This window comes from Chaetura pelagica, unplaced genomic scaffold (genome assembly GCF_000747805.2).
Source record: "Chaetura pelagica isolate M959 unplaced genomic scaffold, ChaPel_1.0 scaffold356, whole genome shotgun sequence".
Classification (NCBI taxonomy): domain Eukaryota; kingdom Metazoa; phylum Chordata; class Aves; order Apodiformes; family Apodidae; genus Chaetura; species Chaetura pelagica.
Window position 1 is genome coordinate 1,190,597 of NW_009953964.1, and position 14,643 is coordinate 1,205,239.

General features: G+C 40.7%; 1 protein-coding gene across 1 annotated transcript in view; it reads right to left on the minus strand.

Annotated features, from left to right (window-relative positions):
- TENM2 (teneurin transmembrane protein 2) overlaps nt 1-14,643 on the minus strand; it is a 468,850-nt gene that overhangs the window by 18,721 nt on the left and 435,486 nt on the right. The window contains exons 17-22 of the mRNA XM_010001945.1: nt 14,393-14,536; nt 12,618-12,867; nt 9,665-9,685; nt 5,568-5,800; nt 3,956-4,110; nt 2,587-3,461 (exon numbers count right to left, since the gene is read on the minus strand). Of these exons, the coding sequence (XP_010000247.1) occupies nt 2,587-3,461; nt 3,956-4,110; nt 5,568-5,800; nt 9,665-9,685; nt 12,618-12,867; nt 14,393-14,536 (1,678 nt within the window). The remainder of the gene's footprint in view (nt 1-2,586; nt 3,462-3,955; nt 4,111-5,567; nt 5,801-9,664; nt 9,686-12,617; nt 12,868-14,392; nt 14,537-14,643) is intronic.

Genomic DNA, 14,643 nt, shown 5'->3' on the forward strand with positions numbered 1-14,643 from the left:
CTAAAGGTGACTGTGTCTGCCAGACCAAAGGTTCCCAGGACAGCTCTAGGTACCACCAGCCGCCGGTGCCCCAGGCAGACAGGAAAGCTGTGGGCTACTTCTGCCTGCAGCCCAGAGATGGGGTCTGACCCCTGTGGCTCTCAGCTGGCACTGCCACCAAACACACCCATAGCTTGACTGTCTGACACAGCTACCAACACCCCACCTGTGCATCCCTTCAGCAGGCTTATGACAAGGCACTGAAGGCTGCTCTCCCATGTCCAGTACTATGGCACCTCAGTATCTTGTGCAATTTTCATTGCCAGTATTTGGGTCTTTGAGGCTTGAGCTGTGCACTGCCTGCAACATGCAGGTGGAATCAGGTGGAAGCAGGTGGGACAGTGCCCTACACACTGCTGCAGAAAGGAGGAACAGCAGCTTCTGGCTTAACATAGAGCAGGAGAAGCTGCAGATCCACATACGTTTACATATATCCCTGTTTTCTCTCCCTTATAAAAAACAAGTTCATTCCAGAAGAAAACTGCAGCATTCTCTTAGGATGCTCTCAAGACCAAGTGGGACACCACTGAGGGCCACTTCAAAGATCTCTGCTTTATGCCCAAATCGAGCTTAAATTACCCCACCTGAGCCTTGTGGTACCTGTTGTGTTATTGAAGAGCCTTGCCTATTCCTACTGCAAATGAACTGCATCCAGCTAGGCATGCACTATATATATAACGTACATACATAGTTTCTGTGTGCATTTCTCTGCATATACACATCATACCTAGAGAGACTGCACAATTTTAATTCTGTGAGGACTTCCAGGGTACAGTTTCAGATAAAGGAATATACCCAAAAAGATAGCATGGCACTTCAGTGTCTGCTTGATGTAAATGCACTGAAATAAGTATTTCATAAGAACCTTAGTTCAAGTAGTATTTAACTACTTAAAAGACATTTGTTCTTTTCCAGTTCTGCTGCCATATTAACAATTTTGGGTATTAATGATCTCTGTAGGAATGCATGAGAGTGATGGCACAGAAGACTATTTTGCTGTCCTTACAAATTCTCTTTGGCTAAGTTTCATTTCATCCTTAACTGATAGTAACTTATAGCTACCAAAATAATTTGCATACTGGTATTTTGAGAAATAAATAGTTTATTTGACTTCTGATCTGAAATTTGAGCTAGCTATTGAGGAAACAACAACAAACCTACCTAGAAAGGGCATCCACATTTCAGCAATAATGTGAGATTTTACGACCTGCTAGGACAGTGAGCTTTAACTCGTTCACGTAACTGAATTAATTTTGTAACTAATGTGTGAAAACGGAATACTCTTTGCAAAATACTAAGGAGAAAAAAACCTCTACATCTCTGCCCAGAGTCTAGATGAAAAAATCGCAGCGCCTCAAGTTCCAAGGCCACATCAGAAGGGGCCACCAGAGGGCACTGCTTTCCTTTCTACAGAAAAAAAAAACAAACGGTGGACATAATACTGATGTGCAATGCTGATTTAGATGAACTTAGAACAGATTGAGCACCCTTCATTTTATTCCTGCATTACTTATGTTTTCTCTGAAAAAGAAAGTCGTGACCAAGGTGAATTAAAGAACTAAAATAGGTGTGTATCGTTGCTAGTTTGTAACTTGAGAAATAAGCTTAAAATTGGAAATGAAATATAAAGCCCTATTCATACTTTCTACACACTAATTTGAGAAATTATATTCAGTAATCACTAATTAATTATTTCAAACAAAATATATGGTATCAGACTTGCCATACTTAAAAGTTAGATATATTTTCAATACATCATTTAGCTTCTACTTTTAATTTTTTTTAATCAATAATTAGACTATGAAGAATAGGAGAAATATTAATAAAAATCTGACTACTTTTCTAGATTTTAAATATACCTTTGAACTCCATCTCTGATGAATTTAATTTAAAAGAAAGTTCTGTCTTTTTAATGTATAAGCTCGAGCATGAACACCGGTGTGCTTCTGAGTTATCTACAAATTATGAAAGTTACACCAGGGGTCTGACAGATAGCTGGGGATCTAATTTCCTCACTTGTGTCCAGAATGAACAATCAGTGAAGTTAATCAACGTTTTAACAACCATAAGTAATATATGAGTCTGAACAGAAAGATATATAATTTGAGTTCCAAAGGAAACCGCAGCATTAGGGTTCCTAGAGAGAGGGAGCTCAGTAGGAGCCATAGATGCGGGGGGGCTGGTCTGGATGTGAGCTATCTGCTGCCTTGCTGATGACTGAAAGCCAGGGCCCAAGTGCAGGAAATCAAACATGAGTTTCTGAATGTGGCACACAGTCCTTGGTGCTGGAGGGGGGTGAGCTTCCCCACTGGCCTCACACTGCAGGCAGGAATTTAGGTGGTTCGATACCCACCCAAAGGACCCGCCAAAACGGATGATATCAAGTAGCCACTTAATCATTTCCAGTATCACACTAGAGTGAGATATAATGGCCTGATTCAGCATCAGTGAAAAGCCTAGAATAAATTTCAGTAGGATCAGTTCAGGGCCTACTCACTACCATCGGAAAAATAAATGTACGCTTAATATATCCAAAAACATTCTTACTCATAAAATGTTGTCCATCCTGTTTCATCACTCTTCGTTGCTAAGAGACCACTGTTTCCGTTATATGTCATTAATCCAAGCTCCAGGGTCTGTGTTGAGACTAGCTTGAGTCCACCATTAGTGCCAACGGCCAGCGTGACAATCTGATTGTCCGGCATCAGTAAGTGGCGGGGCATCCCACTGGCGTCCCGACGGACCTTCAAGGAGTTGCCACTGTTGTCCATCACCTCCGTGACATCGTTATCGCTGCTATAGGTGAAATTGTACAAGTACTCCCCGGTAACGAGGCTGAGAGTGTACTGGTGAATCCCGTCAGCATTGAAGACATACAGCTCCTGTTCTCCTGGAGATGCAGCTTCATATTGGTTAAAAGAATTAAGAATGGGCCTGTTTTTACTGACAGCCCTAATGCGGATGTTTCCAAGATCAGCTATGTAGATGGTACCATCTGGGGCCACAGCTAAGGAAGATGGTGAATTTAAGATGGCATCAGTGGCATACCCATCATCCCCAGAATAGCAATTACAGTTGACATCATTTTTGCAATCACAGTCTGAAGCTGCCCCTGCAAGAAGGCATATTTCTCCATTGGTAGTTACCTGGCGTAGCCGATTAATTTTTTTTTCATCTGTCTCACTGATGTAAAGAACTCCTGTGTGTGAGATGGCAATGGCACTGGCTGATTCAAGTGCAGAATGAATAGCCAGTTTGCTAAGAGAGTAGTCTATACCAGGAACCTGGCAGTGCATGGGGCGTCCAGCAATAATGCTAACTTGATGGTTTTCTGTGATCCGTAAAATAACATTGTTCTCTAGGACATAAAGTGAGTTGTCCATGGGATTGACAGCGAGATCAGTAGGCCACTCCAGCCGTACCTATGAGTTGCACAAATTATTACTGTAAAACTCATAACTGAAAAGTACACTTCTAGTGTTTAAAATTCCACGTGTAACAACAGCAAATTAGTGAGGGGTTTATCAGCGTAAATCATGAAACCAAGTCATGAACCGCAACTATTTCAAACAATGATTTTGTTTTTCAGAAATATTTAAGCTACGTGCAGTGGTAACTTTGGCTAATTGTGTTTCTGTGCAAAGAATGAATGCTACATTGTGGAAGCTCTACAGTAATTACAGAAAAACAGGCAATTAAGACAAGAACTCCCATTATCTCAACCTTATTTCTTTATAGTTGCATAAATAACCTTTGTTAGCCACAGTAAAAGGATGGTTCACTCATTTCAGTAATGAATCAAATATGCTATCATCTTGTGCTGCATAATGTATTTCTTAAGTGGCCAGGCAGTCATCCAAAATAGATGCCCATCTCTTCTAAGGCAGAGAAGAAAATAAATGCAGTAAGAGTCTACCTGGGTGACATCCATGCTGGAATCACAGCTGAGAGGTCGGACGGCAGTTAGGTCGTTAGAGCCCAGCAGGGTTGATATAATTCCGTTCTGATCCACTTTTCTAATCATAGTGGCATCAACAAAATACATGAGTCCATACTTATCCACTGCAATTCCTGCAAATACAGAAAGCAGGCATCAGGGAAGCAGTGATGCTCCTAGCTTCAAGGCAGGCTTCAACTGATTAACAAGCTTACAAGATGGTGACGTTTGTTCACTTCCCCTGTTCTTTCCTTCCTTCCAACCTTAGTACAGGTCCTGAACCCTCCAAGTACCTGTAGTTCTGCTGAATAAATGGCATCAATCAGGTGTACCTTTGGGGCTTTAAAGAAAAGAAAACCACAGAAATCCCCAAAACATGCTGAAAATTCAAACTCTGTATGAAATATTACATATACTAAATTAAAAAAAAAATCTCCTAAATTTTAATCTCAGAAATTTGAGTTGGTGCTTTCTTCATCTGAAGGATCTAATGAGGATGAGGTATTTTTAGAAATCTTTAAAAATTGCTTAAAAATTTAGGAGGAAATTATATTTTTTAATTCTTTGACCTGAGAAGAACATCTAGTGTTTCCAGATGAAGACACAGGGGTTTCCAGCCTAGAAAAAAAAGGAAAGGTTCAGTGCCTGTCACACTGGGAGTCCTTGGAGAGGAAAGGCAGAGAATGAAAGGGTGCTGCCTTCGTGGAACATAAGGATGTTGCTGCCTGTTGAGAAGGAGGGCAGGCTTTTTCTTACTTGCCTTTCCTGCTTTGATTTGGCACGCTGCTTCCTCTGTTTCTTGGGCTGAAAATAAAATATTGATCTAAAAATTTTGTCTTCAAATGGTTGCAGTGCTCATCCTATTGGGCAGTGAGAGAAGATACAGCTTTATCTTCTTAACTTCTACGTAGAGGCTTAACTTAAAAAGTGCAAGCAGCTTTGTCCTCTTAATATACTGTCTGTATTAACTGAAACTATTACCTACACAAAGAAACAGGAACTTTCATTTTTACTCACTTTAACGATCAACTAGTCATTGTCAATCATTGAAATAAAACCCAAAGTTGTTTCAGCGAGCTGGCACTACACCAAATTAATTCATCCTTACAGTTAAGGTGAAACAATGGGGGGGGGAAGTCTTTAAAAGAAATACATCCCCAAATCTCTACATAATCTTGAAAACTTTCTGTTAAAAATAAGGAACTGGAAATGGCAAAAATCCTTTCATTTTTTTCCTCCGCCTCTGAAGAACAAGAGGATACATAGAATAGAAACTCAGAACAAAGCCACAGCAGGCAGTTTTCCTCCCCAAAGACTATCTCAAACTGTAATTTGTTTCCCAGTTTACATGCCTGCTCCTTGGAGTGAGCGGTACCCTGCTAATTTGTGTTCTGTTCTCCTTTGCAGCATTCAGTGTTCGGGTAATAAAGTTTGCTTTAACTAAACAAAGCACGAACATTTGCCAATCCACAGTAATTAAAGCCCAGAATAAAAATTACCGAGTAAGGAGTGATTTAATTGCCAGATAATTATTTCCATATCCAGCCTAGCCTCACACAGTCATTTTCTCCAGCTTCTTTTCCTACTTTACCTCGAGGGCTCATTAGAGTTGCGTCCACTGCCTTCCCTCCATCCCCACATCTGGCTTCATCAAAGGGCAGGCATTGCTCTCCAGTCCCTGCTACCACTTCCGAGTTACCAGCCAGGTCTTTGGTGCCAGCGAGGGACTTGACTTTGTAAATCCGTCGGCTGTTGGTGTCCGATATGTACAGTGAGCCTGAAACAGGGTCCACGGCCAGATAGTATTTATGAGCGGGATTGTTGCTTTAGAGAAAAAGAAAGCATAGAACAGAAACAGCTGAGCAGTCTAGAAACTTCACTGGCTTTCAGAGCTCAGATACTCATCGGACACAGATATGGAAAGAAAGTCTGACACCTTCCTGGAGAGGTGGGGTCTGAAGGACTTCCATCTGAGGACCTAACTTGATTAGAGCTTGGTCAGCGTTTCAGAAGGATTGTCATTTCCAATTTCATTTATCCTGCTGCACCAAACGTTGCACAGCAGAGCCCAATAAGCCGACGCTGCACAGCAGACTTTCCTCTTGATCTTTTTAGCCCTCTAGATCTGCTCCAGGTCAATTCTCTTTCGTTTATCTCTTTCTGCCTGTTGCTCCCCCAGCTTGCCACCTTTTTAAACTTCCCTTGAAAGCAGAACTCATAGGAGCAAGATCAAAGAATCAGCTTCTGAGTTACTTATATTATGCCAAAAGATTTGTGAGGTCTTGCCTAAATGGGAGGCAGAGGCATAACAAATTTATTCCTAAAGCACATTTGCTCTCATTCATTCTTATCAAGAATCTCATGAAGTTGGTTATATAATTAAAACCAGGGACCCCAAGTGTCTGACTTTAACTCCAAACCTCCTGTTATTGTAAAACTGGTCCTCAGTTGGTGATTAGAATGGGTGCTCATATGGAAAGCTATTTCTCTTCTGAAATACTTTTTTTTTTTTTTTTTTTTGACAGCTCGTCACATTTTGGAACTACTTTAGCAAATCATTTGCAAACTGAAAAATGTCAATCTTTACGATATATATACACTGACACACACAGAACTGCAGTGCAGAAATATTTTCAAAATCTTGCCTGGCTAGTTTAACTCGTTTTAGTTGGACTTTAAGCATGATGTGAATTTTCAAGCCTTTGGAGCCTGTGGGTGAGCGTAAATAAGGTCAATGGTGGTTTCAAAGCATAGTAGACAAATGAAGAGAGAAAGAAAAAAAATGAAGGTTACTTACCAGTAACCAGATAAAGTTGCCTCCAAATATCCACACTCCTAGTTTCATGTGGCAAAAGTGCCCATCTCAAAGAGTGAGGATACACAGAGGTAAGTTATGATAGACATAAGCCATTTCTCAATCAGACTTGCTGAAACTATAAGGCCACTTTCAGCAGATGGATTATCAGCCCCAAAGAGACCATTGTGTTCATGTGGTCAGGACCAGGTTTGGAGGAATGAGGAGGCCTAAAAATACTGCTTTCTACAGTTATCTTCCTATATGCCAGTCTTTGACACACCAAGAATTTAGGTCAATACCAGTTTGTTCTAAAGCAGTAGAAAGCAGAAAGAAGACTGGTTTGATCAAAATTCTGTAGGCAGAGGTAATGCCACCTGCTGAAGTCTAGGAGTGTAGAAATTAGAGATGAAAAACTACAATAAACAAAAAATACTTGGCAGGTTTATTTCATGCATGGATCGCAAAGTACTTGAAAAAGATGGGTATTACACCCATTTTACAGAGGAGGAAACTGAGGCACAGAGAGGTTAAGTGGTGTTGACAAAGTTATGCAGGGAGACTAGTGACATGCTTTAGATTAAAGTTCAATCTCTTTATTCCCCAAATTCCTCTCCTTATCTGCAGCAGACTGCATCTCTTCACTAGACCCTTATCACATTCCTTCTCATCCCTGCAAAGCAAAGCTCAGTCTTCCTTGCTGCATAGAAAAATATTTCTTTCCACTTACAAGATTTCTCCCATCTCTCCAGTATCTGAGCCACACAAACACTAGCACATTTGTCATTGTCTTGAAATTCTGCTCTCTTCCAACATGCTTTCCCCTTACCCTGACGAGCAACCTCTGCTGTGGCACTGGTGCTGTGCCATACTGCACAAGTACGCCCAGACTCAGCTCCAGGCTTTGCAACAGCAGCAGAGCAGCCAACAGCTGTGTGCTGCAGCTGCCCCTGGGCTGCTTCCCACCCAGGCTGCCCCTCACTCAGTCCTTGCAAAATGTGAGGCACTCATGCCTTGGCCTGCCTGGGAGACCTGGGACAGGTAGGAACTGAGGCTGGGTGCTGGCATAGCTGCTTGCTGCTGAGGCACACACAGCCTGCCTTGGTCTCAGCAGCAGGAGCCACTCCCCTGCCTGCCCCGCACAGTGCCCGCTCAGCTAGACTGGAAGGATCTCGTGGCTTTTAGGACACCATTTTGCCAGTCTGTGCCTACCTTCCTGAGTGAGCACTCCCCTGCTTCCCTTCTGCCTACACTGTCACCAGGATGGGGTAAGCTCTGAGTCAGGGTAAGAGCAATGACAGAACATGGGCTTATTTCCCTTTCCGGGACTGCAGTCACTGGTGTGTCCATGCAGGTCAACCTGCAGCCCTTCTCCACTGGAGTCTCCCTCAGGGCAGTTTTGCCAGGAAGTCACTCAGGAACTTCTGTTCCACATCAGGGAGCAACCCACTGGAGCTGCTCACCTGTTAAATACCCCTTTGCTCTTACCTGACCTTGGGAAGGGAACAGGTAGTGGAAGATCCTCTGCATAAAATATGTGAGGGACTGGTGAGAGGCCACGTGCACTCATCTTGTCCCCAGAGAAACTGGGGATTATTAAACAGGGATGTATTTTATAAATTAGTAAGTATTTCTCAAACTGGCATCAGAGCAATTAAGGACCTCTGCCTCTCTTTTCTCCATGCCACTGTAATCTTTTATTCCAACTCAGGGAAGCCAATAGTGTCTCTGCCTCTAGTCCTCCCTTGGGAGGTGGGCCTCCCTGCCTACCACGGGCAGCCTGACTCTGGTCTGTGAGGGAACCTGGTGCGTGACAGCAAGGACAGGCAGGATCAGCTTGTCCTCCCCATTCTTCTCATATGTGCATCAAACTCACAAGAGCGCAACAATTGCCTTCATTAAATTTAACAAAAAATAGATGCTGCCCAGAGCAAATCTCTAAACACCTGAAAAATTAACTAAGCTTATACTTGCAAATGAGGAGCCTCCAGCATCACCAAAAATCATTAGCAAATTGTGAATGTATTAATCCAGATGAGGACATTTAATAGAGTTAGACTTGCTATACAAAAATATCTTGTAAAGGGGAAATTATACTGTTTAGTTCAGACATCTTTTGCACCTCGCTTGTATTACAGAAATGGAAATTATGGTTTTAAAATAGTGATGCACAGGACACTATGAAGTAGTTTACAATAATAGTTCTTGTTCTTTATATTCTCCAGGTGAACATCCTCCCTGTTCCAGGTGTGGCTTGGAAGAAGGTACAAGTATTTCCTACGTTGCTGCCATCCAAAAGGCCTCATGCTCAGGTAAGACGAAGAAAAATCTTTTCTCCTAACATCTTGAGAAGTTATGCCTCCCTCATGAATCTTACAGTGACTGAATCTAGTGGTTGGATACAACCAACCCCACAGGTTGACTGACTGGTAAATGTATTTGATGAAAGAAAATAGAAACTAAATTATGAAAAAGGACAGAGGGTTCAGAAAATCATTAATGACCAGAAAATGAGGTTTTGACCTATTTGCATTATTAGTGCTTTTGTGAGTCTTTCTGGCATTTATAAAACTGCTCTTGTAGTTTACCTGAACCATTTAGACCAATTATAGACAGCAGGGAAAAGTGTTTATCTAGAAGTTAGCTTGAGGTTCATTATACTTGCATTCTACAAGAAATTTCTAATTACTGTCAGAACTTATTTGGTTGCTTTTTGACTGCATTTCATAATTGCTAAAGCTTATCATATTCATAACACACAATTAGCACATAAAAGTGTTTCTATATATGGTACATGAATAACATAACATTACACAAGAAGCACAACACAAAAAGCAAACACAATGAAGCAAACAAACCATATCAAATTATATGGGAAAGAGCTCATGTCTTACCTATGTTTAAACTCTTTATTTCTTTATAGAAAGGGAACAGAGGAAAAAAAGAACAAACAGTTAGCTGAAGAATAGATGGTAAAGCAAAGATAGTATTTGTTTTATTTTACAAAAGGACACAGGAGAAGATATCTCTTTTCAGCGCTAGCCTTAGTTTGGTTTATGGATAAAGAGCAACCGGAGTCACAGGGTTGCAAGCTAGTTACCTGGTAGGATAACCTTCCCCCCCCACCCCCCACCCCCATATAATTTACATGAAACTTTCTGAACCATTGAAAGAGTCTTCACATGGAAATATATGTGGCTGTGGGCTAGGAGGGAGAAAAATCTATTTCTGAATACAGAACTGGGAAGGCACTGGGCTTAGGATATTCTGTGCCAGTTGGATGCAGCCTCTTTAATCAAAATAGTTTTCCAATAGGCTATTTCTAAACAAATTTCTGCTACACAGTTTGTTTTTCCTCTCCCCTCAATCTTTAAAATAATTGCTTAAAGCAAGTTTGGTGCTACTTGGTATCTATTAAGCCCATCAAAGCAAACCTTAAGGTAAAAAAAGACACCTTTAAGTGAGCAGTAAGATACTGTACAATGGGTGATATATAGAATTAATTGATCCCTAGTTTACTATCTAGACACAAAGTGAAAGAAAATGTGTCCTCAACTTCCCCAGGAGTAAATTAATACATTCGCCACACCACAGTGCTTCACTGTGGTTGTGTCTTTTTCCATTTAGGAATACTCACTGAATGAAATAAGGAGGTGCGTGACTCCCGAGCTGCAGCACTAATGCACAGCCCCAAACTTGCAATACTAATGTTTGGTGGTACATGAACACTCTTGAGTTAAAATTCCTATTAGCCACTCAGATCAGGCACCTTCATAAAGGACAGTTCAAAGCAAATATGCACACTGGGATATTCTGTCTTATAAAGTGACTCAAGACTTACATTAGCTTACGTAACACCAAAATTACACCCATTGTGAAAGCTGATAAATCTGTATACTTATCTATATATGTATAATACTTATGGACATACTATTTGCAACATTATTCAAGCTACTTGATACTAGCTGGACTCGGCTCTCCTTCATACTTCGATGGCTCAAATCTTCAAACTCTTACCCATATAACTCATACAGATTTTAAGAAGACCACTGAATCACCATTAATTCTATAGATGATGTTTGCTGGAAGGAACCTTAATTCCCTTTAGAGGAGCAGGGGGCAAAAAACATCACTGCAACTTCTAAAAATCTGTGTTTCGAGACATTTGCAGCTGTGCAACAGCACTCAAAATACAGTAGCTTCATTGTTCATTGAAAATGAGTTCTAGCAGAAACTAAAGAAACTACACTATGGCAAACAGAATTTCATGAAAGAAAAGAGAAAGTGGACAAAAGGAGATTAAGAAGTCCATCTTCTGTTTCCTTATTGAGGTCCTTTCCTGTTTTCCTCCACATGTACTGAAAAGTCCAAGTTTTCTCTTGCTCAGAGAGAAAGTAAAGGACTCAGACTAATACAGTTGTACACTTGGAGACATTTTGAAATATCAGGTGTGCTTGGAAACTTTGTCCCTGGTTGATATGAGGAAGTGAAGAGCACACAGATGCCCTCTATTAAATATCCTAATTAAAAAATGTTTCTCTTCACCTATAAAGCTGTAGTCCTATGTACTGGAAAGCTAATCAGAACTGAACAAATTTGAAAAAAAAGAAGTATATTCTATATAATGCAGAGTCATAGTGTATATATACATATAAGTATAGCTAGTCACACATGCACACCAGCTACTTTCTGTGGTTTTTACTGAGCTGCTCACAGAAAGCACTGGATAATCTAGGAATTTTTTCTTTTAAAGATAATGAGGCAGCTTGACAGTGTATGAGGTAGGTGTCAGAGAACAATTTCAGAGTAGAATTTGCCTTAATCAGATCTCTTTTCTCTTTTATATATATATATCAGAATTCACAACAGTGACATCAACAGAATGACATGAATGGAAGAGTGGTGTGAAATAGAGCTAGGCCTCCTATTCTCTAACAGTCCAATCATTTTGCACTTTTCCCCACTAATTAAAAACTACAAATACAGTGGAAGTAGAGGAATTGGTTATTTGCCATATAATTTTAAAAAAGGCTAATGTACATTCACTCAATGTACTTTGTAGCTGTATCCAATTTACAAGAGCACTAATCCTGTTGCCTGAGTGGGCTGCAGAAGTAACAGAAGCCAGCCAATACAAGCTGGTTTTCCTCACTTTTCTGCAAATATTCCATAGTACTGTAACTATCCAGTCCAGTTACAGTTTGAAGCAATAGCTCTTGTCTGTCCTAGAAGAATGAAAAAAAGTGATGGAACAGAAATGGGTGAAGTGGTACACTCTACACTCACACCTTCCCTATTGAGTGACCAAATCTTAATGCTGGGGTGGGACAGGGAGCAGATACAATCTTGTAGAAGAGTTCTGATGATGCAAAGTGACTGTATGCCAATATGAACTGCACTTGTCAACCTACAGAAAGAGACTTATGAGTAAGGGAAAGAAGTGGGATGGTGGCTCTCAAAACCAGTGATAGGAAAACCTTCCTTCTGACCTTGTATGACTGTTACACCTTTGCTTGTCACTGTGGCTCAATACCTAAAGGCAGTCAGTTCTGCAGTTTTCAAACAAAACTAAATTATGTATAGTACTGAGGGGAGATTGTATCAAATAATCACCAGCAGGACAGAAGAAGGTGGTTTTTATACTGTTGGTTTGTACTCTGTAGTCCATCTTTACAGTCATTGCTCTGATAAGCTCTGGACTTCAAACTGTGCATTTCTGTGCCCCATTTCTCCACTGGAATTTAAATAGGTTGAAAGTGACAATGTTTCACAAAATTATAAAAAGTGATGGTAAAGGCTGATTTGAGCTCAGGCTACAGAAATGAAGTGCTAAGATTAACACCTTACCTCAGCTCCAATATACTAGTAACATTCCTGGATGGGAAGATACGCCGAATATAGTTAAAATCTCCAACAAAGAGACTTCCATCAATACCCACTGCCAGTGCTACAGGGGCCAAAAGTTTATTTCCTTCTGCCAGCCCGTTGCAGCTAGGACAGGATATGCTTCTGCGGCGCCCATTCCCCATAATGCTGGTTATCACAGCTGGCTGCTGAGTTAGAAACTGGTTTTCTCCATTGCCTTTGTGCAATATACCTAGTAACAGAGAGGAGAAGTGGTTATTATCGTCGTTCATTGCAGAGGACGCCAGGTAGTTCTCTTTTCAACAGCTGCTATTACACTGAAATGACTACAGCTCTTGGTTCTTCAATGATGCAAAAGGAGTGGAAGGGCTTTGCAGTACTAAAAAAGAAAGGTCTAAAGAAGATTCTCTGTTCAGAACACACACAACCACAGACCCAAACCCAAACTCAAACGCAGAGTCCTTTGGCATTCATTATGAAAGAAACCACTGCCATACAACTCTCTGGCCTGGCACAATGGTTTAGACTTAATAACTGGGAAGGGGGAAGGCAAACAACAGAGAAGACATGTTCCTTATTTGTGTCCCTGGATACTCTCACTCCAGTTTCCTATGCTACATCTTGTTTGGAACTTTGTGCCAACCTTACTGTTCTCTCTCTGCCTCTCAGTCTTTTCAACTTTTTTCCATGGAAAATGAAAAATGGAGATGCCAGAGCAGACAGTAGCACAGAAACTGAACAGATAGGAGAAAGATTAAACTCCTAGAAGGGCTGCCAAGGATCAGTGATGAAAGGCAAGAGGGAAGATATTGGTAAGGATCTTCATTAGGCTTCAAAAAATGCTTTGGAGATAGTTTCTTTTCACAATATTTGTTCAAAGAGCAGACTCCTTCTCCAAGAAGGGAGTGGATCCTCTAACTGAGTGACTATTTTCAATGTATCCAAGATTGTAGAAATCTGGCCGGAAAATTTTTAGCCTCATGTTCTTTTGGAAATGCAGCTGTATGATCCTAACCTAAGTGGCTCCCTGCTGGTGACAGCAGTGAGTACCCTGCACTGTCCCAAAGGCTCTCTCAACAGAGCCTGAGCCACTGCACAGCACTTAAGGTGTGTGCAAAGAGCCTGGTCTTGCCTGTTGTGAACGCTCCTTTTGCTTTCCTGAGCTACAGTTTACAATTTGTTAATGTGGGGATCAGCAGGGAGGCTGCAGAAAACACTTCACAGGGATCAAATCAAAGTTACGTTAGCATTCAACTCCCTAAGAGTCTCTGGTAAAATATGGAGACCAGGAACATTCATCTTAGGATATGTAAAGACAAAGAGAAGTGAGGAAAAACCAAACAGATTATACAAGAAATAGACAAATGAGACTCAGTATCTTGTCACAGACCCATTCTCCTTTTAAGCCTTATCTCATATTAGAGGGAAAAAGGTCAAACAAAAGGAACCAGGATGAGTGTGATTAGTACCAGAAAAACAGGGAAGGAAGACAGAAATACTCTACAGGGGAATGAATGAACAACAGAATAGAGGATAAATATTTGGGATTTCAGAAAGAAAAGCTGTGTAGAACAATTTAAAAACTGTTGGAATTGTACATTTTCTGACAACTGGAACATGTCTCATGTCTTACTAAGCTAAAGATTAAACAAAAGTAGTGAGGAACTGCATTTTTAAAAAGTGTGAATATGATGCAAATAAAAAATATTCACAGATAAAACTCCATATAGCACAGAAAACATATGGACTTAACTCACCACTCTTGACATTAAGCACATGATGTTTATCCAACGACCATCCTCCTAAATTTGAAGGATCTAGTTCAAATCCTTGCAGCAGTGCCGTCCTCTTCTCCCATAAAATGAGACTGGGGCAAGTCTCATATTCAAAACCCACAGAAACTGAAATAAAATAAAATACAATTGAATATACTTGCTGAACAAACACTGAATTAATTGTCCAGAACACATTCAAATAATTCAGCATTCCAGGTCCTCAGCACCCTCAA